This window comes from Megalops cyprinoides, chromosome 19 (genome assembly GCF_013368585.1).
Source record: "Megalops cyprinoides isolate fMegCyp1 chromosome 19, fMegCyp1.pri, whole genome shotgun sequence".
Lineage (NCBI taxonomy): Eukaryota > Metazoa > Chordata > Actinopteri > Elopiformes > Megalopidae > Megalops > Megalops cyprinoides.
The window spans coordinates 12,401,440-12,421,708 of NC_050601.1; the positions used below are offsets into that span (position 1 = coordinate 12,401,440).

A 20,269-nucleotide genomic window follows, 5' to 3' on the forward strand; every position below is an offset into this window, starting at 1 on the left:
GTATTGGCACCCCTGCAATTCTGTCAGATAATGCTCAATTTCTCCCAGAAAATGATTGCAATTACAAATGTTTTGGTAGTAATATCTTCATTTATTTTGCTTGCAATGAAAAAACACAAAAGACAATGAAAAAAAAATTAAATCAATTATCATTTTACACAAAACTCCAAAAATGGACCGGACAAAAGTATTGGCACCCTCAGCCTAATACTTGGTAGCACAACCTTTGGACAAAATAACTGCGAACAACCGCTTCCGGTATCCATCAATGAGTTTCTTACAATGCTCTGCTGGAATTTTAGACCATTCTTCTTTGGCAAACTGCTCCAGCTCCCTGAGATTTGAAGGGTGCCTTCTCCAAACTGCCATTTTCAGATCTCTCCACAAGTGTTCTATGGGATTCAGGTCTGGACTCATTGCTGGCCACTTTAGAAGTCTCCAGTGCTTTCCCTCAAACCATTTTCTAGTGCTTTTTGAAGTGTGCTTTGGGTCATTGTCCTGCTGGAAGACCCATGACCTCTGAGGGAGACCCAGCTTTCTCACACTGGGCCCTACATTACGCTGCAAAATTTGTTGGTAGTCTTCAGACTTCATAATGCCATGCACACGGTCAAGCAGTCCAGTGCCAGAGGCAGCAAAGCAACCCCAAAACATCAGGGAACCTCCGCCATGTTTGACTGTGGGGACCGTGTTCTTTTCTTTGAAGGCCTCGTTTTTTTTCCTGTAAACTCTATGTTGATGCCTTTTCCCAAAAAGCTCTACTTTTGTCTCATCTGACCAGAGAACATTCTTCCAAAATGTTTTTGGCTTTCTCAGGTAAGTTTTAGCAAACTCCAGCCTGGCTTTTTTATGTCTCTGGGTCAGAAGTGGAGTCTTCCTGGGTATCCTACCATAGAGTCCCTTTTCATTCAGACACCGACGGATAGTACGGGTTGACACTGTTGTACCCTCGGACTGCAGGACAGCTTGAACTTGTCTGGATGTTAGTTGAGGTTCTTTATCCACCATCCGCACAATCTTTCGTTGAAATCTCTCGTCAATTTTTCTTTTCCGTCCACATCTAGGGAGGTTAGCCACAGTGCCATGGGCTTTAAACCTATTGATGACACTGCGCACGGTAGACACAGGAACATTCAGGTCTTTGGAGATGGACTTGTAGCCTTGAGATTGCCCATGCTTCCTCACAATTTTGCTTCTCAAGTCCTCAGACAGTTCTTTGGTCTTCTTTCTTTTCTCCATACTCAATGTGGTACACACAAGGACACAGGACAGAGGTTGAGTCAACTTTAATCCATTTTAACTGGCTGCAAGTGTGATTTAGTGATTGCCACCACCTGTTATGTGTCACAGGTAAGTAACAGGTGCTGTTAATTACACAAATTAGAGAAGCATCACATGATTTTTCAAAGGGTGCCAATACTTTTGTCCGGCCCATTTTTGGAGTTTTGTGTAAATTGATACTTGATTTGACTTTTTTTTCTTTCTCTTTTGTGTTTTTTCATTGCAAGCAAAATAAATGAAGATATTACTACCAAAACATTTGTAATTGCAATCATTTTCTGGGAGAAATTGAGCATTATCTGACAGAATTGCAGGGGTGCCAATACTTTTGGCCAGCACTGTATCTTTATAACCTCCCTATAGTTTCAAAACAGCAAAGAGGAGACTGTAAAGGACACCCACACCTGCTCTTTGAACAGCTATTAGATGTCCACTCCACAAATAGCGTTAAATGTATTAAATATATATCTAGCTCAGGCTGGTTATTGATTTTTTTTCTGTAAAAAATCATGGAGTACTCTAATGACCCATGGGAAAAGTACTCGGGTATGACAGGCCTTAAATATACCACTGTATGTTGGTGGGCCTTGCAAGGTTTATGTTTACATTCTCCCAGAGAATTGCCCTATATTTCATTTCAACACAATGCCACAAAAGCACACATGTCCCACCATTTGCCTTTAGCACGCAAACATAATGTAACTAAGAGATGTATTTTCGATGTGCACGTAACATGGGTTTGGACTTCTGCATAAACTTTCCCCACAACTGCAAATGACAGTTGTGCATGAAGCGCATGAAGGCCACAGGGAACAGCAACTGGTGTCCAATGGAAGTTCTCCACTGGATGTTTCTGGATCCATATATTTTACTGCAATGAAAATATTGCAGTATTCTTTCGGTACTGTTTCCCTATTCAGTGCTAATGTGCGGAATTACAACAGTAGTACTGGTCTTCTGATAAGACTCCAGTACACTATGCAGCATGTTTGATACTTCACTGTGTGCAACTGCATCTTGGAAACCTGCAAATCCAATTGCAACCTCCAGTTAAATGACTTGTCTGGTGTTGTGTTTGGGGAGAGTGACCATTTTGACTCATTGCTGAATAGTGTATTACTGTCCCCTGACCTCCTGGAACTGAAAGCTCCATCCACAAACACAAACAAACAACTGTTTTTGACAGTCATGCTCAGAAATGGTTGTCCAGAACATTAGCAGAGCAGCAATCAAAACATTCAACTCAAATGCCTGTTTTGGTCCTGTTTAAGGCAGGTTAAATAAATTAACTCCTTCTCCCAGTGTCAGGAAGGCTGCAGTCAATTCAGGCTGTATCTCTTTTTCTCTCTCCCAGATGCAGAAGCCTCCTCCTGTGGCACCCCGAAACCCTGGGGCTTTCCGGGTGATGGGGCCCCCAGGGACCCTCAGTGTCCCTCAACCTCTCGGATTCAGCCCCCCACCCTACCCTGGACTTAAAGGTAAAGAGCAAGAGGAGGGATATCTGGTGGCATCAGCCCAATAAGACCTGGTCTATGAGGAGGAGGAGGAGGAGGAGAGGGCTTTGCCTTTCAAACAGAATCACTCCAACCATGCCCGGATACATCCTCATCCATGTAACTATTTTATTTGCTCAGCAGACTCCTGTGTCCATGGGGGCTTTGATAGTTTCACATCATGTATATTCTGTAACCCTATAACCCAGGCAAAACAGCAGTGTCTCTGATGGAGGCCAGTAAAAACTGGCTTTACTTTTAATTCATTTATTTCCTTTGTAATATATTAATCACAAAAAAATCTGTTAGTACTTTTACTTATGGCTACAACTCCCCTCCAGGGTCAGGCTATGACAGCCTGTAGCAATCATTTAGTCAACATCAACATAAGACAAGTTAAGCAGGAAAGTGGAAATCCAAAATGCTACATAATGCCAACCATACTGGTCCCAGCCAAAACTGAGGAGGCATCAGTATTCTGCTCATATGACTTTTTTGTCACATACTTTGTGGAAAGTGACACTGTACATGGGGGACAGAGTGAGGAAGAGGCCTGGCTATTTTGCCGCTGTTTAAGGAAAGAGTATTGAACAGAGGATGTAAAAGAACAGGTGGGCATAACAGGGTGTCCAGCTTCGGCACTTATTAACTATGAATGTCCCCCCTCTCTCACACAGTGAATGGATCCAGCAGTGGACAGACATATACATCTCTTCGACAAGCCGAAAGGGAGGTGGTAAGTAGTATGTACATGACCATGTGTTGGTCACAATGTTTGGGAGGGGGTTTCATTGTGTTACTGTCTCCATGGGAAGGCTACATGGCAGAAGGTCCACCCTTCTGTGTGTTCCTGTCTATAGATAGACAGGATGCCTGTTACATGTTATGTCTTTTTGCCTATACAATATGTGTGCATGTCAGAACCCATGTTCTTCTTTCACGTGTATGTGTTGAGTCTTTATTGTCCACTGAGGATCGTCCTCTGAGCCCTAATAATAACCTTAAAACCGAACCCTAACCCTAACCCTAACCCTTATTGAGTTGTCCAGCGGCATGGTCGGTTAGAGAGCCCTGACCTTTCTGCCCCTCTCTGTGTTTCCTCAGGAGATCCTGAACCACTGCTTCGATGACATTGAGTCCTTCATGGGGAAGCTGCAGATGTCTGCCGAGGCCCACAGCGTGCTAAACCAGAGGAAGAAGAAGAAGAAAAGCAGACGCAAGAAAGATGAGGAGGGTGAGAGAGAGCGCTGTGGGAGAGAGGCGAAAGGGTTAAAAATATGAGTATGAGTAAGATAGTGATCAAGTGAGGAGAAAGGTAAGAACTGCTCTTGAGAGTGTGGTCACAGCACAGCCCTACCCAGGAGTGCAGCACTAAAACTGTCTCCTTGTGCGGTTAGTGTAACCTTAGACCTAAGTGTTTATCCTGACTGTGGGAACCATCAGAGCCCTGATTCAGCAAGACAGGAACCAGATGCACCAGAGAGCAGAGAGATAGATAAGGGAAGTCACATGACAGGTGCTGTAGATTGTGACCATATGTAATTTGAATCAAACTAGAAAGGATGTGAAGGGTTAAGAGGGTGGAGGATGACATAATGGAGTTGTGAGGCATTGTCAGCTTTATACTTGTGAAGGTGAACGGTATTCATTGCGTTTATGTCACATGTAGATGACCTGCTGACGTTGAGGGCCCGCCCTCCTACAGAAGATGAATTCAAGGACATCTTCCAGAAGTTCAAGTACTGCTTCAGTCTACTGGTGAGATACAACATCCTCACTACACCAGTACTACTGCAAAATGCATGCAGTGGTCCTCTGTGATGTATTGAGCTAAAGGGCAGAATTCTTAGTAATACAGTAAAGTGAAGTGCTGATACATATTCCACTGTGATGGTCTATCAACAGATTAATTTTAATGTAGGATGCTAATCTTTTTGACCTTACGGAAACAATTTAATACAATTCAAGACGCCTATTGTAAGTGTGTGATCTTCCATAGATGTAAATGTTGAGCACCTTGATCTCCCTGTTGATGTTATTGTGATAATCTGTTAAATCTGCATGCCATGGTTTGTGGTACTTGACTACAGTGCTTGGGTTGTGTTTTCTAGGACCGGTTGAAGTCCTCCATCACAAACCCAAGTTCAGAGGAGCTGTTGCACCACATCTTCATAGCCCTGGACTTGGTGAGTCTCACAGAGTGACTGGTTGCCATAGGGAAGGAAATGAAGTTTGGGTTACAATGGCTTTGATTGTTTTTCCACTCCCTCCATTGACCTGTTACCCCTCCTCATTGTTCTCACACTGTTATTAGTCATGACACCATTTACCGAAGCAAGGCGCATGTAAGCCCTTCCCATCCATATGCGAACATGTTTCTTTAGGCCAGCTATTTCTTCACACATTTGTTTAGATTTACAACAGAGATATCTGAAGATTTGAGAGATTACAGAACAAATTTAACAAACAGCCAAACAGTATCTGATACAACAGCAAAGTTGTGTAGGTGGTGTTCAGAGCTCTGTGAGAACAGGCTGACATGTAGATTAGGATGCGTAGCTCATTATGTGTGAGCAAAGAGTGAGGCCTGTTTGGTGTTGGAGTATGGAAGCAGGACGGGATGTGAGGTCAGGTGAGTTGTATGGGGAAGGGAGTAGAATGGAAGCTGTGTGCAGAAGAGCGTCACACTGACACTGTCTGTTGGCAGATTGTGAAGACCACCGGAGGGCCCGCGCTGGGGGCGGCCGTGTCCAGCCCGGCCCTGACCGGGGGCGCCATGACTCTCCTGCAAGACAACCTGACCGAGGAGGAGAAGCAGCTGTGGACATCGCTCGGGCCTAACTGGACCCTCCCCCGGTCAGTAAAGCATTGGCCCTGCCGGATAGCCATTACAATACTCTCCCATCTCTCGGTGTCATGTATCCCACCGTCTGTAATACAGTGGCTATTTAGTCTGCATGTTAATCCTCTCTTTCCCTGTCATTACGTCTAGTTAATCAGTGCCAGTTCTATGAGTTAGTCCTGTGTCTGTCACTGTTAGCATGTTTGTTCGGGCTGCAGATATGTTTGTATGAACATTCCTGCTCTCTCAGCTCTCAGCTCAGTGAGACAGTCCCCACCTACACGCCCGTCTTCCTGGATGGGTGGAAACCTGAGGACTTTGATGCAGAAGGACAACTTTGGGAGGACCCCATAGAGTCACAACACAAGCAGGAGGAGCTGAGACTAAGACAAGAGGTGGGAACCACCTGACATGTTTGCCTCAGGCAAAGAAGGTTTGGTTATCCCGCAGATGATCTTGAGATAGCCTCCAAGTTTACTAAATATAACCATGTTAAAAAAAGTCTAACAACGATTGAAATAGCAGTTAACAGCATCAGTTGTTATTACAGTGGCAGCAGCAGTGATGCTATTTATATTTTAGGCCCAGAACCAACCACTCTGTGTCACTTACCAACTGAGTTTATCACTCAATAGTTGGTAAGTGAATTACCAAGCACTTACCAACTGACATGTTGGTAAGTGCTTGGTAATTCACTTATCAACTACTGAGTCCATCTAGTGGGATGTTTAACCAGATGAACGACAGTACTGTAGCTATTCAGAGGCTTATAGTTTCTATCCCGTGGAATCGCTAAACAAGTGTGATTCCTAACAACTTAAGTGTTTTAGATATTTACATGTGCACTGGACTTCATATCTGATCTCCTGATCTTACTGCGATTTGATAACGACTCTTCAGCTGCATCACATGGCTGGGCTGACACTTCTCGTCACCTTCATTTCCTCTCTCTCAGAATTCCAGCAGTCAGTCAGCAGCAGAGACGAAACCCCCAGGCCAGCCCGGCGATGAAATGTGAGTGTCCTCCAGGCTGGTGCTATTCTCCTACAGCCCTGTTGTCTCAACAACAACTGTTAATTTCCCACCCAGTCACTGTACCTGAACTATGGAGGAGCCATCCTTTTCTGTCAAATATTTTGTTATAAATGTTCTGTATTGTTTGATTATGGACGTGATGGTGCAGTATCAGCGTCATGTCTTACAGCAGTGGCCAGACAGTTTGATCAGAGGGTTTGAGCTGTGCTCATGAATGTTCTTATGGGAGCTACAGGGACACCATGTGGCTAAGGAAGGGAATTGCAAGGAGTCATCACACACCATGTACAGCATAGCGTAACCAACACTATGTAGCTTCCCAGCCTTTGCAATGAGTGCTCCGTGAGTGTTGCAGATCTCCTCTCTCCTTGTGTGCTTTCTCAGGGACAACACCAGCCTGCCCCCTGAGGGAGAAAGACTGTACTGCTGCAGCTATGATTTTGTGGCTCGAAACAGCAGTGAACTCTCCGTTCTACAAGGAGAACAGCTGGAGGTAGTGGTCTGAACTGTTACTGTGGCGCAATGTTTGTGTCAGCGCCCTTCTCAACTGACTCTGTGTGTGTAACACAGACTCTCTAGACTGGTCCAGGGGTATAAGAACTTCAATATTTTGTTGATTCACAAACTCTCTTGTATGTTAATGGTCAAAACAGTCAGTATAGTTTACATTAAACTCCATTGCGGTCTCTCTCCCTCTCTCTCAGGTGATTGAGTCATCGAAGCGCTGGTGGAAGTGTCGTAATCGCTTTGATCAGATTGGCTTTGTGCCGTTCAACATTCTTGAGCCCCTGTCAGCCCTGAACAACACACACAAAGCCAGCCCTGTCATACACAAGCAGTCCAAGGTAAAACTTAACACTGTGTAGTGGCCTGCACATATGTACAAAACATGCGCAAACACAGTTGACAATCTAATGTAGTGCACAACAATGTATTTAAAAAAAGATTTTTTGCATGAAAAATTAAGTTAGCCATAAATGGATGCCCTGGGAATGTACATGAGAACAATGTATGAATGATAATTTCATTAGTTCAGAGGACTGGGTATTCCTTTGATATTCCAGCCTGTTTCTTCCCTCCTTTCATTAACAGAAGGCCCCTCTGTCCCCTCTGGGAAACAAGTACTTCTCTTACGCCCCTCCCAGCCCCCCAGCAATCAGTTCCAACTCATCAGCCCTGAGACCCTTCAGCATGCCACCTCTCACCCCTCCTGGGGAGGAAAGCGACAGAGGTACTGGACACAGGAAGCTTCCCAGAGCTTGTATTGTGTGTGAGAGAGTGGCTGAGTGTTTCTGCGAGTGAAAAAAGGAGAATTTTATAAATGTAAAAACTGTAACCTGTGTAACCTGCTCTGGTTAAGAGTATCTGCTAAATGCTGATAATCTAATGAGAAAGGAAGTGCGTGTCTTTCCATAGTGTGTGGAACAGGAAGGGAGCATGAGGCCGATTCACTTTATTTTGCACTGTGTGAAAGAGCGATAGCTACTCAATGGCGGAACTGGCATATTATGAAAGGTAACTGATTATAGAGTAAGTGTACACGTTTTCTGTGTCGTCTCACAGTGATGGTGGTGAACGATGAGCTCCTGCAGAGGCTGGCGAATGGAAAGGCAGGCTCTAGCCGAGCCCTGGTCATCCCGCGCACCAACGACACTTCCGCTCCCCTCAACTACCACTCCCCCGCCTCCGAGGTGGAGGAGTGGCTGCGGGGGAAGGGCTTCAGTGAGTCGTGAGTAGACCTGGCAGGGGGCCTCTGGTCCTGCCATTCAGTCTTTGGCTTACAGGCGACTTTCCATCCACATTTATGAGAGGCAAAACTAACTAACTTATTTCTGAGGGAATTTTTATTCCTTTATTCCTTTATGCTCAGTATGTTACTACACTATCACCCATCTTTTCTTCCAATAGGACGGTAAAGTGTCTTGGAGTGCTAACTGGAGCACAGCTTTTCTCCCTCAATAAAGAGGAGCTGCGTGCTGTCTCACCAGAGGAGGGCGCTAGAGTCTACAGCCAGATAATGGTGCAGAAGGCTCTGCTGGAGGTACTGATCAGCATTTACTCTTACTGTTCAGATTGTTTAGACCAGTTTAGATTCTTCAGCTGTCTAAGCCTGTATTAAGCTCTCATTTCTCAACCTCTCATTACTTGGTTCCTCTAACAACTCCAAGTATATGGGGGTCTTTCTTGTATCTACTCCCCTTTTCTCCATCACCATGTCTGTCTGTGAGGTAAAAATGAATCACAGCAGTTGTGATTGTTCCTATGCTCAGTTACATACTCGGCATGATAACCATTGTACCCCTCTATCTCCCGCCTCTCCCGTGTGCCAGGATGTTCGCAAGGCCACAGAGCTGGAGGCAGTGATGGAGAAGCAGAAGATGAAGGTTGACCTCAAACTAGAGAGTGGTACACTGTGACTCATTCAATCAACACCGTGACAAAGAGACACAGGAACATTGACACTCTGATCACTGCACTGACACAGGGACACTGACACTCCTATCACTGCACTAACACAGGGACACTGACATACCTATCACTGCACTGACACAGGGACACTGACACTCTGATCACTACACAGGCATAGGGACACTGACTCTGATCACTAAACTAGCGCAGGGACACTGACACTCTCATCACTGCACTGGCACAGGGACACTGACACTCCTATCACTGCACTAACACAGGGACACTGACACTTTCATCACTGCATGGCCACAGGGGACACTGACACTGCTCACTACATACAGAGGACACTGACTGATTCACCACACTGATTACTGCATTGAGACAGACACAACTACTGCTTCACTTAAACTGAGACATGTATTGAGTGATTACACCATCACTGACACGCTTAACATACACTATACCTACTCACTTCCTTTTGTTTTCCATTACCTGCCTGTGCTCCACATATACCTGGAATACGCAAGCTTAGTTTGCTTTGTATTATAACTTATTCTGAATGTAAGTACATCATGGGACCCATCCAATAACAGATAAATATCTGTTGAAAGGAGTCTTAAAATGACTATTGATTTGAGTTCCATTAGAACACACTACACAGCTTCTAAGCAATGTGTGCATACAGATGAAGGCTGCAGCACAGATGATCTGATGCTGATTCTTTTTTCACTAAGAGTATTAAGAGTATTGCATTGTTTGCAACAATGATGCAACGCTTAATCCTACAATCCATATGAAGTGGTATAAAAAAGCATGCTGTAACTAATGGATGTGCAAAAAATAAACTGCAAATCAGCTGAAAAATAAACTTGAACAAAATTCATAACTCCTATATTTCTGTGAATGTGACAAAGAAATGTATATGCTGAGATGCTCCCAAAGCAAGTCATTTTATTCTTCCACTAAAATATCTAGCTAATTTATTGACTTGATGTTTTGTTGCTCTACCCTGGTTTTATTTGCCTAGAAAGAGAAGTTAAAGTATTTAATTGAAAATGACCTGAGTCAATTACACCAGGAAGCCTACAACAACCGTTTAGAGGTGCTTGCAGTGGAAGCAGTTTCCCATTAATGTGAACACACCTTTTGTTCCATATCCTTCCCTGACAGGGAATATAAATGTGGCATTCTGAAAACAGATAAAAGCTGATATCACTGCTACTGATTCATATGAACTATATCTGGAGTATGAGCAGACTGTCAATGCAAAGAAAGAAAGGGTCCATATCATCAGGCCTTGACTTCTATTTATTTGTATTTAAAAGAAACAATGAGAAAGTTTCAAAATAAAAGCTAAGAAACCATTTAAATACAGAACATGGGGTAAAAATGTACAATATCAATATCGTTTCATGGGGTCATATGTTCTTAACCACAAAAATGTTTAATACAGGATACATTTACAGATCAAGTTAAAATCCACATTTCAAATCCATTCCCTCCAAACAGAGGTCACCTTTTGGATGTTAGCTTCACCTATGACTTTACACACGTGTCCTTTCTCACTACATGAAATGTTTGAAGGGCAAATACTTAAAAAATAAAATGACATCAAATTCGTACCCAACAGCAGGAAATTACAATTGGAACCTTTTACATGAGACATCTGGGACATAAAAATTCATTTAATCCTTCCAACAGGCTGGATTTACTTTTAAAATGGCAGACAGGAAGTAAGCACATTACACTTCTTTCCCAATCTGAAAGGACGACATTCATTCAAGACAACAGTTAGGCTCAAATTTATGAATTATGGAAATGTAAAATACAAAACCAAAAACAAGTTTATTCGCAATACTACTGGCTAAACGTCAGATACGTCTCTAAAATCCTTAAATCCTCATCTGCCCTTCATTTAAATCCACATGAAAAACACAAAAAGAAAAAAAAAAACATTGACAAGTGAAACTGCCCCTACAAGTACAAAAACAAAGAAAAACTATATCTAGGTGAGCTAAAGAAGCCATGATGTTGCGGGGGAATGCAGAGCCGGGGGCCAGGATTACCGGCGGCAGGGCAGTTTGTGGACGCACAGTGGAAAGGAGCTAGGCACTCAGATCTCTCCGATCTCCCTCTCCTCCGCCCTCCCGTTCATCCCCTCCGAGGTCCTCCTCCTGTCCCGCTCCCGCGACCTGTCCTGCGATGAGCGCTCGCGGTCCCGATCCCGCAAAGACCTGAAGGGTGAGAGACGGCGGGGAGCGGTGAGGGACTGGTGGGATCTGACGCGTACAGAGCCATTCAAGGGGCTGCTTCTTCACAAAATCCTCTAGGCTTTTAATCACGTGACACATAATTGCATTCATGCAGTATTAAGCACTGTCGCAAACTATTGCTGCAATCTATTCGCATGGCCCTGTAAAGCAGCTGGACTGACTGCTAAGCTGCCACGTCTGTGGTGAACAAATAAGGAATGAGCGCATATCATACTTGTGCTTGGAGCTGCGGTCGCGTTCACGGTCTCGGTCACGGTCACGGTCCCGGTCCCGGCTGTGCCGGTGGCCCTTGCTGTGGGAACGGCTGCGGTGCCTGTCGCGTCTCTCCCTCTCTTTGGAGCGCGAGCGGGAACGGCGTTTCTCCCGCGAGGCAGAACGGGAACGGCGCCTCCTCTGCTCCCGAGAGCGAGATCTGGGAATAGGACAGACAGGGCATTCAGCTGCTGTTCAAACCCACTGACCAGCAAAAAGTCAAGATATCTCATTTTTACTTGGAATAAGAACAGCTGCTCTCACATTTGAATGCCTTTACTTATAAGAAAAAACTGAAAAGAATACATATAGTAGAATACACATATAGTGATCAGAAATGATTTCCTCCTTCCCCCCAGTACAACACAATGCACACAGGCATTTAGGAGCACACAACTTCAGCATCGCGGAGGCTTACCTTTTACGCTCTCTGCTCCGTGATCTTGTTCTATGAAATAAAACACAGCAAATGATAAGAACAAAGAATGCTACTTCCAACAAACTGCTTACATTATATCTGTTACAGAGGATTTCCCCTCATCAATAACAGCCTTTATCCTGGTCTTTGCATAACTTTGCATGCTAGCAATCCTAGGTCACCAGCAAGCAGGTGTTACAGTCCATGAACCCATCACATCCAGCATGTTAAGAGTCAAAAGTAAGAGCAGCAATATCATGGTTCTCCTCTCTAACATTTAACTGAGAGGAAAAAAATGGATAGCGAGTGTGCACCATACAGTCTAGAACACAGGACACTAGTAGGTCTGCGGGGGAAGAAAAAGGCCAGGTTCGTACTCCTTTGTTCTGCTCTGTTCTTGGAGGAATGAAAGTTGAGCGATATGAAAGATACCGAGGCTTTAAAAGCAGAACTGATACTAGGAATGCTAATCTGGGTAACAGTGTAGCATAGAGGTAAGGAGCACGACAAAAAGACAACAAAAGGTTGCCGGTTGCTGGGGCACTGCTGTTGTACCCTTGGGCAAGGTTCTCAACCCAGAATTGCCTCAGTAAATATCCAGCTGTATAAATGGGTAACATAAAAAATGATCCATTCACTTCTGGATAAGAGCATCTGCTAAAAGCCAATAACGTAATGCAATTTTCCACACTGTTAAGTCATAAGTATGCAGTGAGACATCTTAGCCATTCTCGGTTGTCTCCACATTAATTAAAATGCACAACCATCCTGACAAATGCTGTCAGCGTGTAGTCGAAACTGTGATGAGCAGGTGTGCAGGTCCAGGACGAAGTTGTATGCTCACCTAAAGTAATTATTTACTTAATCACCACAAGAAGGCAAGCTTGCAAAAGGCAAATATACCCACCTCCTCTTCATCCTCTCCTCTCGATCCCTCTCTTCTCTCCTCCTCAGACGCTCCTGGTTTCGCTTCTCTTGCTTATCCGCCACAGCTTTCTGGGAAAACGGCAAAGAACGGGTATTAATGTAAAACTTACACACAGGGGTACACACACGGTGAACTCTGGAAGCAGAGATTGTCAAAATAAAGCCACAACAGCAGGGGAGCCCAGCGTGGGTGCCACAGCCTGGAGCTCAGAGCCCCGGGGAGGTGAACTGAGGCAGGGCCTACCTTCAGCTGCTCCAGCTTCTCTCGGATCTGGATGAAGCCCAGGTGCAGTTTGCCCCCGAAGTGATCAGCCAGCCGCCGGTCGTTGTCGTGCAGACCAAGGTAGGCGGAGCACACTTCACACACACGGAGCTTCTGCTGCTGGAAGCTGGAGGCCGGCATGGAGTTCCTGTATTCCTCCTGCGGGGTTAAAGGGAAACATGACAGAAACTCCTTCAGTACAATATAACCAGTATAATGCTTTCTGAATCTGACAATTTAAATTTATGAATTTAAGACTCCTAGTGCAATTTCTGGGTTAAATTCCCCATCTACAATGAGCAGTTTGCCAGATTCAGGATACGAGATTCCAAACTGAATTAAGCAATGATTGTATGGGTAGGTTTAGATAAGAACAAATGAATATTCTTATTTGTTTAGCTCATGCCATTAAGCAGAGGGCCTTTATTCCAGAGTCCATTTATTCCACTTGATATTTACAGACACACCCTTCTGAGTTGCAGAGTCATTACAACACACTGAAACCATAGTTCTTAATGTGCAGTAAAAAGGGGGTGGATCCGCCAGGATGTGTACCTCGGCATCCCTCTTCCTGCTGCGGACTTTCTCCACTTCCTGCAGGACCTTCTGTGCCTCGTCCACATTGCCCTCAGCACCCAGCTGCTCTGCTTTGGCCAGCAGCTTCCCGATCTCCTCGTTCAGCTCGTGCACCTTCTCAGCCTGCAACGACACAATACACAGTCAACACACCGCACATTCTCAGCGTACACAAATTCCATGTCACCAAGGTTACCACGGAAATTCTTCAGCACACTATACTCTATATGATGTCTAATTTTAAGTCCCACTTTAAGGCATTAAAAACCATGACATCAGTCCTTGACATGGGATCTGGGCTAAGGTTATGTTTCTTAGCAAGCTCTACAATTTGCCAGGGTACATGACAATGGCATATTCCAGCTCACCTTTGCTGCAACTTCAGCACTTATTTCTTCCTGAGTTTCTGCAAGACGTTTCTTGGCTAGTTCTGTCCGTCTGTCACAGTCTGCAATGAAGGACTCCAAGTGATCCACAGCCTGGCAGAGCACACAGACAAAAGAAATCAAGACTCAGCGTAGCTTCATGAGACAGCATTGCCCCTTTGAGCCCGAGCGCTTCAACTGTGGATGCCGCATAACTTACATCCAGCTCAAAGAACAGATCTCTCTCCTTGGAGGCAATTTCATAATCTGCTCGCAGTGCCAGGTCGTGAATTTTGGAGCACTCGCCCAGGTCCATGCGCTGTGCGGAGAAAAGCAAGCCTTTTAACAAAGGGGTGAGATAACCTAGACCAACCGTGCTATGGATCAGCGCTTGCACCTGCTTTAAACTGCTAAGAGTAAAATCAATACAATATTTGCTTAGCAGAGTTGCTGCATTTTTTTTTTTTTTACATATCAACATGAAACATTTTATCTGAAGCAATTTTGCTTAAGTACCATTCTGAAGGCAGTATCCCACCCTGGACCTATATTCAAACATTCAACTTTCTGCCCGATTCGTCCAATAAGGCAACAGAACCTAAACAATGTCTGCAGCCCATTAAGCATGAAGCTTATTTCAGCATAAGAGCTACTCACTGTTCCAGAGAGAATGTCATGGGGGCAGCAGTTCAGGAGGTGGCTTTTGCAGACGCGCTCATCTGTGAACTTCACCCTCTGTCGAGTCTCATCACCTGTAACAGGTTTTTGGTAAAACAGAAAAGCGAGTGAGAGAAGATCTTGAACTACACATTGATGAGACAAATAACTGGGAGAACTGGTAAAACAGTACACCTCTAATGACTGTACCTACAGGATTATCTGGAGATATTCTTTTTTTTTCTAGTAGGCCAAATGCATTTTGCTTACAAAACATAAGCAAGTGGCACAAAATACCATAGAACATGGTGGCTGCACAACTCTTTGACAGTTTAATTGTGTGGTGCAATTAACACAACAACAGAAAGGTAGCTGAATGTGCAGTCTGTATTTCCTTGTTGAAGCTGCCTCTCAAAGTTAAAGAAACATATACTTCATATATAAGTTTAAGACAAATGAAAAACTGATGGGTAGACCCACCAATGTGTCACAGCTAAGTCTGACAGTTTACCATTCTTATATCACACAATGACCATGGCAGAACTGCTGCATATTCATCCAACTTATCAGACAGTTCTGAGGCTGCCATCTTCTTACGCACATTTACACTGATGTGGTCCTCTGCTGACCTTTTCTTCCCTCTTTTAAACCATGCAAAGCAATGTCATTTAAGACACAGCACTCAGCAAAGAGGAGTAACTAACATCAGACAGTCTGGCCTCCACCAAGAGTCCGCCATCTAAGTTCTAGTATTATTGAAAACTCTCATGTTGGCTGCCTTTTACTTTCTCTTTGCCTCTGACAACCAATGTCCTAAAGACTTATTTCAATAAGTGGAAACAAATCAACAAACATAATGTAGCCATCTGCCAGATGGCCTAGGGCAGCTCTGCCAATAACTGACAAGGACAGGTGGGCAGTGAGCCACCATTGTCTCGTAACCCTTTCCACCAAATTTAACCATGATAGGTTGCTGAAGCAGCTGTCCAATTGAAATGACTGCAACAAAAGTTTTGACATTAACATTAAAACAAGGAGCTACATATTTCACAGTGGTTAAAACCCCAAAGGTAGCACAGAAGAGATTTTAGGAACACAAAGGGAGATCAAAAAAAGGTTAGTTAATACACACTGCGAGCTTCCACATATACTGTACCGATCTGCATCTTCAAGACCTCAGCTGAAGAATTTTAAACCCGCTGTTGAAAAGTATATAAGGGAAAGGCTTTCTTGCCCACACCTGCAGTGAGGAAGTTGGGAATGATACACAAAAGTCAGAGTAAATGGTCGTAGATTAACGGAGGCTCTTGTCACTATGATCAATGTGTTGCTAGTGACACGATATTATATAATCTGCAAGCATCCAGATATCCTTCATTTGAGTTGTAAATGCTCCTGACGTTTTTTTTTTTTTACTTCGTAAGGGTGTGTTTTGCCTTCCCCCCACCCCCTTTTAATTGTACGAGTTTTAATGATGTTCCAATGGATATTCTGAAAAGCAAGCAAAGTGTTTCGATGTACAGCTTTAAAAATTATATTTGTGACTCACGGCTCGATGAACATGAGGCTTTTCTGCAACTCCCTTGCAGATTGATGTAGGCTGGCATAGATACACTGAACCTTTATAAATAAAATAAAGGGGCCACAATTGTTCAGTCTGTATCAAACATCGGTATGGGAAGCATTTTTTAATCTCAGTTACACACAGTCTCTCTCACACACACACCATCTCTTCACACAAGTACATTAGTCTTTGGAAAATTAGCGAAATGCAGTGGACAACTAGCTAACAAGCTAGTTCAAGGGGTAAATACACGCACTAATTCCTTTTCATAATTGTCTTACTACTTTCGTCAAAACCAATTCCCTTTAGAAAAGTAAGTTACGTGGGTAACTAGCTAGCTAGCTGGATGGTACAGGGGCTGACTGGAAGGATCATGTTGAGCAAACCTTGCTGATCACCGGTCTGTTTTGTATACGTTGGGTAACAGTATCAGCAAGCTATCAATACCACGCCGAGCAGCTAGCTAGTTGGTTATCAAACATTAACACAGACCCACCAAGACAAGACCTTCAGCTTCACATCCGCCAGTTTACTTTACTTTGCTACATCAACAACTTTAAGGCAGGACGCCCATTTTAGCAAATATCTCCTTAACGAAGGTCTGCATGGCGAGCCCTAACGTTACAGAAAAATCAAAAGAGTAAACGACAGCTAGCTAGCTAGCTAGCGTCGCTAGACTGGACCCTTCACACCTGAATCCGTACACAGCCTATAATTTAACTCGTGTTTTAACATAATGGTAAGGTTTAAAGTGGTAATACGACAGTACCACGTTCGGCCGCCTTCTTGGTGAAAAGAAAAAGACGAAACTGCACTCACAACAGCTCGGAAAATGTCATATTACGTTACAGCTTGCTAGCCAGATGGCGACCAAATAGCGTTGCTAGCTAGCTACTCACCATCCCTCGCCGTCCCCATTAACTGGTCGAGAAGAGCTCTCATTTGAGCTTGGGCCGACATTGCGGACACTTGTTTAAATTTTACTGTGAAGTATTATATTGTATATATGAATATATATCAGTAGTTTATATACACTATAAATAAAGCAGTTTTTCTTGAATCCTAAACTGGCTGACGATTTCACATCGCCACTCGTTTCCTCCGTTTCGTCCTCTTGGAATTATGGGAAAAGGTGACGCAGCGTAAAAGCTTCTTCACGTCACTTGAAAACGCGCATAGTGCAGTACTGCCACACACAGCATCGGAGGATCACGGTTGGCACCGTAAAATCTGCTTGTGGTTTCTATTGCCGCCTTTCTAAACCCTCATGTGCGTCGTTGGTGCTGCGACGGCAAAGCTACTCGGGCCCCTATCTTTTTAACACATGGACGCTTCCTTGAGGATCTCCCATCGGTGAGTATTTTATTAATTGTCTGAGCTCCAATGAATGTTTCAGAGTGCACTGAATCTGATTTTTTTCCCCCAAACATTTCAATATGTTCTAAAACCGTCAGGATGTCTTCGTCACTTGGCACAGAAGAATAGTAATATTCCTTCCACAGTTTATCTTATTTTGTAAAACGGGGGAAGAGCTTCCACTTTGTGGAAACTAATCCACAAAAACTAGTAATAAAAACAACACCACCTCAAATATTGGTAAAGTGATAAGTGAGGAACAGCAGCTGGCCTTTGGTTGTGGACCCAAGGTTGATGACACAGGGCAAGATACAGTACTGGATCGCTTATGGTGAACGTGCACATGAGGAGCGATTTCTGTTTGAATGCATGTTCTTCGTTTATCTCAGTGTCACTGCACAAGCCTCCCTAAAACTCATTCAGTACTCAAAAAAATTTGTGACTTGTGATGTATATGTGTACATGTATGACATTTATTGTTGTGTGTCTTCTAGATAAATTCTTCTCTAAAGTGAGCAAGTCAAGGGTGACTATAAGTGACTTCTTTGAGAGACTTGACCTTTCTTTTCAAGAGTTAAGAGTTCAAATACCTTTTCCTTTAAGCCTCTATGACCTTGTTTTCTAGTTGACTTTACTGCCTTTGATGAAGATGCAGCACTGATAACAGTTAAAATCAGAAAGAAGAGATGTCAATCTAAATAACCAAAAACCTGTTTATTGAACACAGTACTTCATATATAATTCATATATATAAAATTCTGCTAGCAAGAAAACAATTTGCTAGCTAATTTCTAGCTGGCACTACAGTGCACAAAACTAGTTAAAGTAGTTAATCTATTACCTACCTATATAAATCAATTTCTTTTATGTTATCTTAATAGTATTTTAGCAGGACAACTAATAAACCGTTGCATTTGAGTAAGACTATAGGAAAAGAGATTTGTTGACATAGATTATTTCAATTTTACCACAGACATTTAGCTATAAGCAAATTAACCATAAAGGGATACCTGTCAGAGCCACGATTTAGCTAGCTAGCTAGAGGTCCTTTGTTAGCTCATATACAGAGTAATAAAACTAAGAAATACATGTAACAAACATAATTTCATAATTACATTCTGACCCTTATTCTTAATAGTACATTAAATTGAATAGAGTACCACCTGTAAGAGGGGCTCTTATATTCTTCTTGGAGAAAAAGTACAATTTTTACAGACTTAAAGGGTCACTGTAGATTTTCTAGTTCTCTTTCGCAGATGGGTGTCTTACAATGTTTGAACAAGAACCTGAAGAATCATTCATAAATTGCAAAGAAATGTATCATCTACAACAAGGACCATTTTCAGCAATCAATCAATCAATCAATCAATAAGTAAACAGATAGATAGATAAATGAACAAACATTTTCAATAGAGGCTGCTTATCAGTTAGACTAACTATACATACAAGAAATGCAGATGCATTCAGTACCAGTCAATCTGATTAAGATGTTTAAATGCTTGAATTTTTTTCTCCTTAGGCATCTACTTCACCATTTATGTTTGTCTATGTATGAATTTATTTCCATTTTTTTTTTCATTTTTAAAAAAAAAAGGCTATTTTGAAGAATCTGAAATATAAGACAGTTTTGATTTGTTTATAACACTTTTTTGGTCTTTATTTTTTTATCTAAATGTGGAAAATAGAACAAATAAATAAAGAAAAGTGGGTCCAAACTTTTGACTGGTATTGTATGCATTCAGCACATGCCAATTTACCACATTGAAGCTCTCAAAAGTTAAACGTGAACATAAACATGAGCAGACCATTCTGTTGAGCTTCCACTATTCCTGTTTTCCATATTAAAGTTACTTCAGGATCTCCAATGGAGGTGCACAGCCATTGACAGTGATAAAGCAGTGAAACAGAGAGAGAAACAGAGAGAAAATAATCTATGGATAACCAAAAACCTCTTTGTTGAACACATTGCTTAATTAAATTCTACAAGCAATGATATGGCTCTCTCACTTATTTCCATTTTTATATTATTACTTAACAATAATAATAACAATAACAATAATAATAATAATAATAATAATAATAATGTTATTACACCTACAGTATCTTGCTAAATAGCAGTACAGAGAAACAAACTGCAGATATGAGATTGATGTACTTCTTACGCTACCTCAATCAATTACTTTTTAAATGTCTTAACCTTTTTATAGGTAATCCAGACACCAACTAACAAGCAATAACGTTCTATTTCAGTCAATTAATAAATCAAATTTTACGATATAGTGCATTTTTTTGATTTTCACAATAAAGATTCTCACAATATGTTGAACATACAGCACAGTGCATTTTCCAGAGGGAATCAAAAAACCAGAAAACCCAAGCCAATTGAGAAAAAACTGGAAAATTATTCCCTGACCCCGAGAAAAGGCAGTCAAGAGACTCCTGGAAAATAGTGCTAAAGTTAGGGAACTGTGAGCATAATTTACTTACAGACATATCCAAGATATGTAGCTAGTGTAGCCTGAAGCCATAGTTTAGGTTGCTAGCTATCAAGCACCTTTG

The 20,269-nt window shown here is 42.6% G+C and overlaps 2 protein-coding genes across 3 annotated transcripts in view; one reads left to right on the forward strand and one right to left on the reverse strand.

Moving 5' to 3' along the window:
* eps8l1a (eps8 like 1a) overlaps positions 1 to 9,289 on the forward strand; it is a 10,681-nt gene extending 1,392 nt beyond the window's left edge. Inside the window, exons 2-15 of the mRNA XM_036552996.1 lie at positions 2,636 to 2,759; positions 3,452 to 3,510; positions 3,879 to 4,008; positions 4,444 to 4,532; positions 4,886 to 4,960; positions 5,482 to 5,630; positions 5,867 to 6,011; positions 6,572 to 6,630; positions 7,036 to 7,144; positions 7,356 to 7,496; positions 7,744 to 7,882; positions 8,215 to 8,380; positions 8,560 to 8,692; positions 8,982 to 9,289. Coding sequence (XP_036408889.1) covers positions 2,636 to 2,759; positions 3,452 to 3,510; positions 3,879 to 4,008; positions 4,444 to 4,532; positions 4,886 to 4,960; positions 5,482 to 5,630; positions 5,867 to 6,011; positions 6,572 to 6,630; positions 7,036 to 7,144; positions 7,356 to 7,496; positions 7,744 to 7,882; positions 8,215 to 8,380; positions 8,560 to 8,692; positions 8,982 to 9,068 — 1,605 coding nt within the window. The 3' untranslated portion in view covers positions 9,069 to 9,289. The remainder of the gene's footprint in view (positions 1 to 2,635; positions 2,760 to 3,451; positions 3,511 to 3,878; positions 4,009 to 4,443; positions 4,533 to 4,885; positions 4,961 to 5,481; positions 5,631 to 5,866; positions 6,012 to 6,571; positions 6,631 to 7,035; positions 7,145 to 7,355; positions 7,497 to 7,743; positions 7,883 to 8,214; positions 8,381 to 8,559; positions 8,693 to 8,981) is intronic.
* A 1,157-nt stretch (positions 9,290 to 10,446) lies between these two features.
* LOC118795059 (putative RNA-binding protein Luc7-like 1) lies at positions 10,447 to 17,459 on the reverse strand. 2 transcript variants are annotated; one of them, XM_036553411.1, is made up of 11 exons: positions 17,254 to 17,323; positions 16,340 to 16,410; positions 14,791 to 14,885; positions 14,354 to 14,452; positions 14,137 to 14,247; positions 13,748 to 13,891; positions 13,175 to 13,351; positions 12,911 to 12,999; positions 12,004 to 12,033; positions 11,548 to 11,745; positions 10,447 to 11,294 (listed from the first exon to the last, which is right to left on the reverse strand). In XM_036553411.1, exons 2-11 carry the CDS (start codon positions 16,395 to 16,397, stop codon positions 11,174 to 11,176), a joined length of 1,122 nt encoding a protein of 373 aa, XP_036409304.1. In that variant the 5' UTR covers positions 16,398 to 16,410; positions 17,254 to 17,323; the 3' UTR covers positions 10,447 to 11,173. The 2 variants fall into 2 exon arrangements, with proteins under 2 accessions (XP_036409304.1, XP_036409303.1); XM_036553410.1 differs by lacking the exon at positions 16,340 to 16,410 and having other exon boundaries at positions 17,254 to 17,459.
* Between the last annotated feature and the right edge of the window lie 2,810 nt (positions 17,460 to 20,269).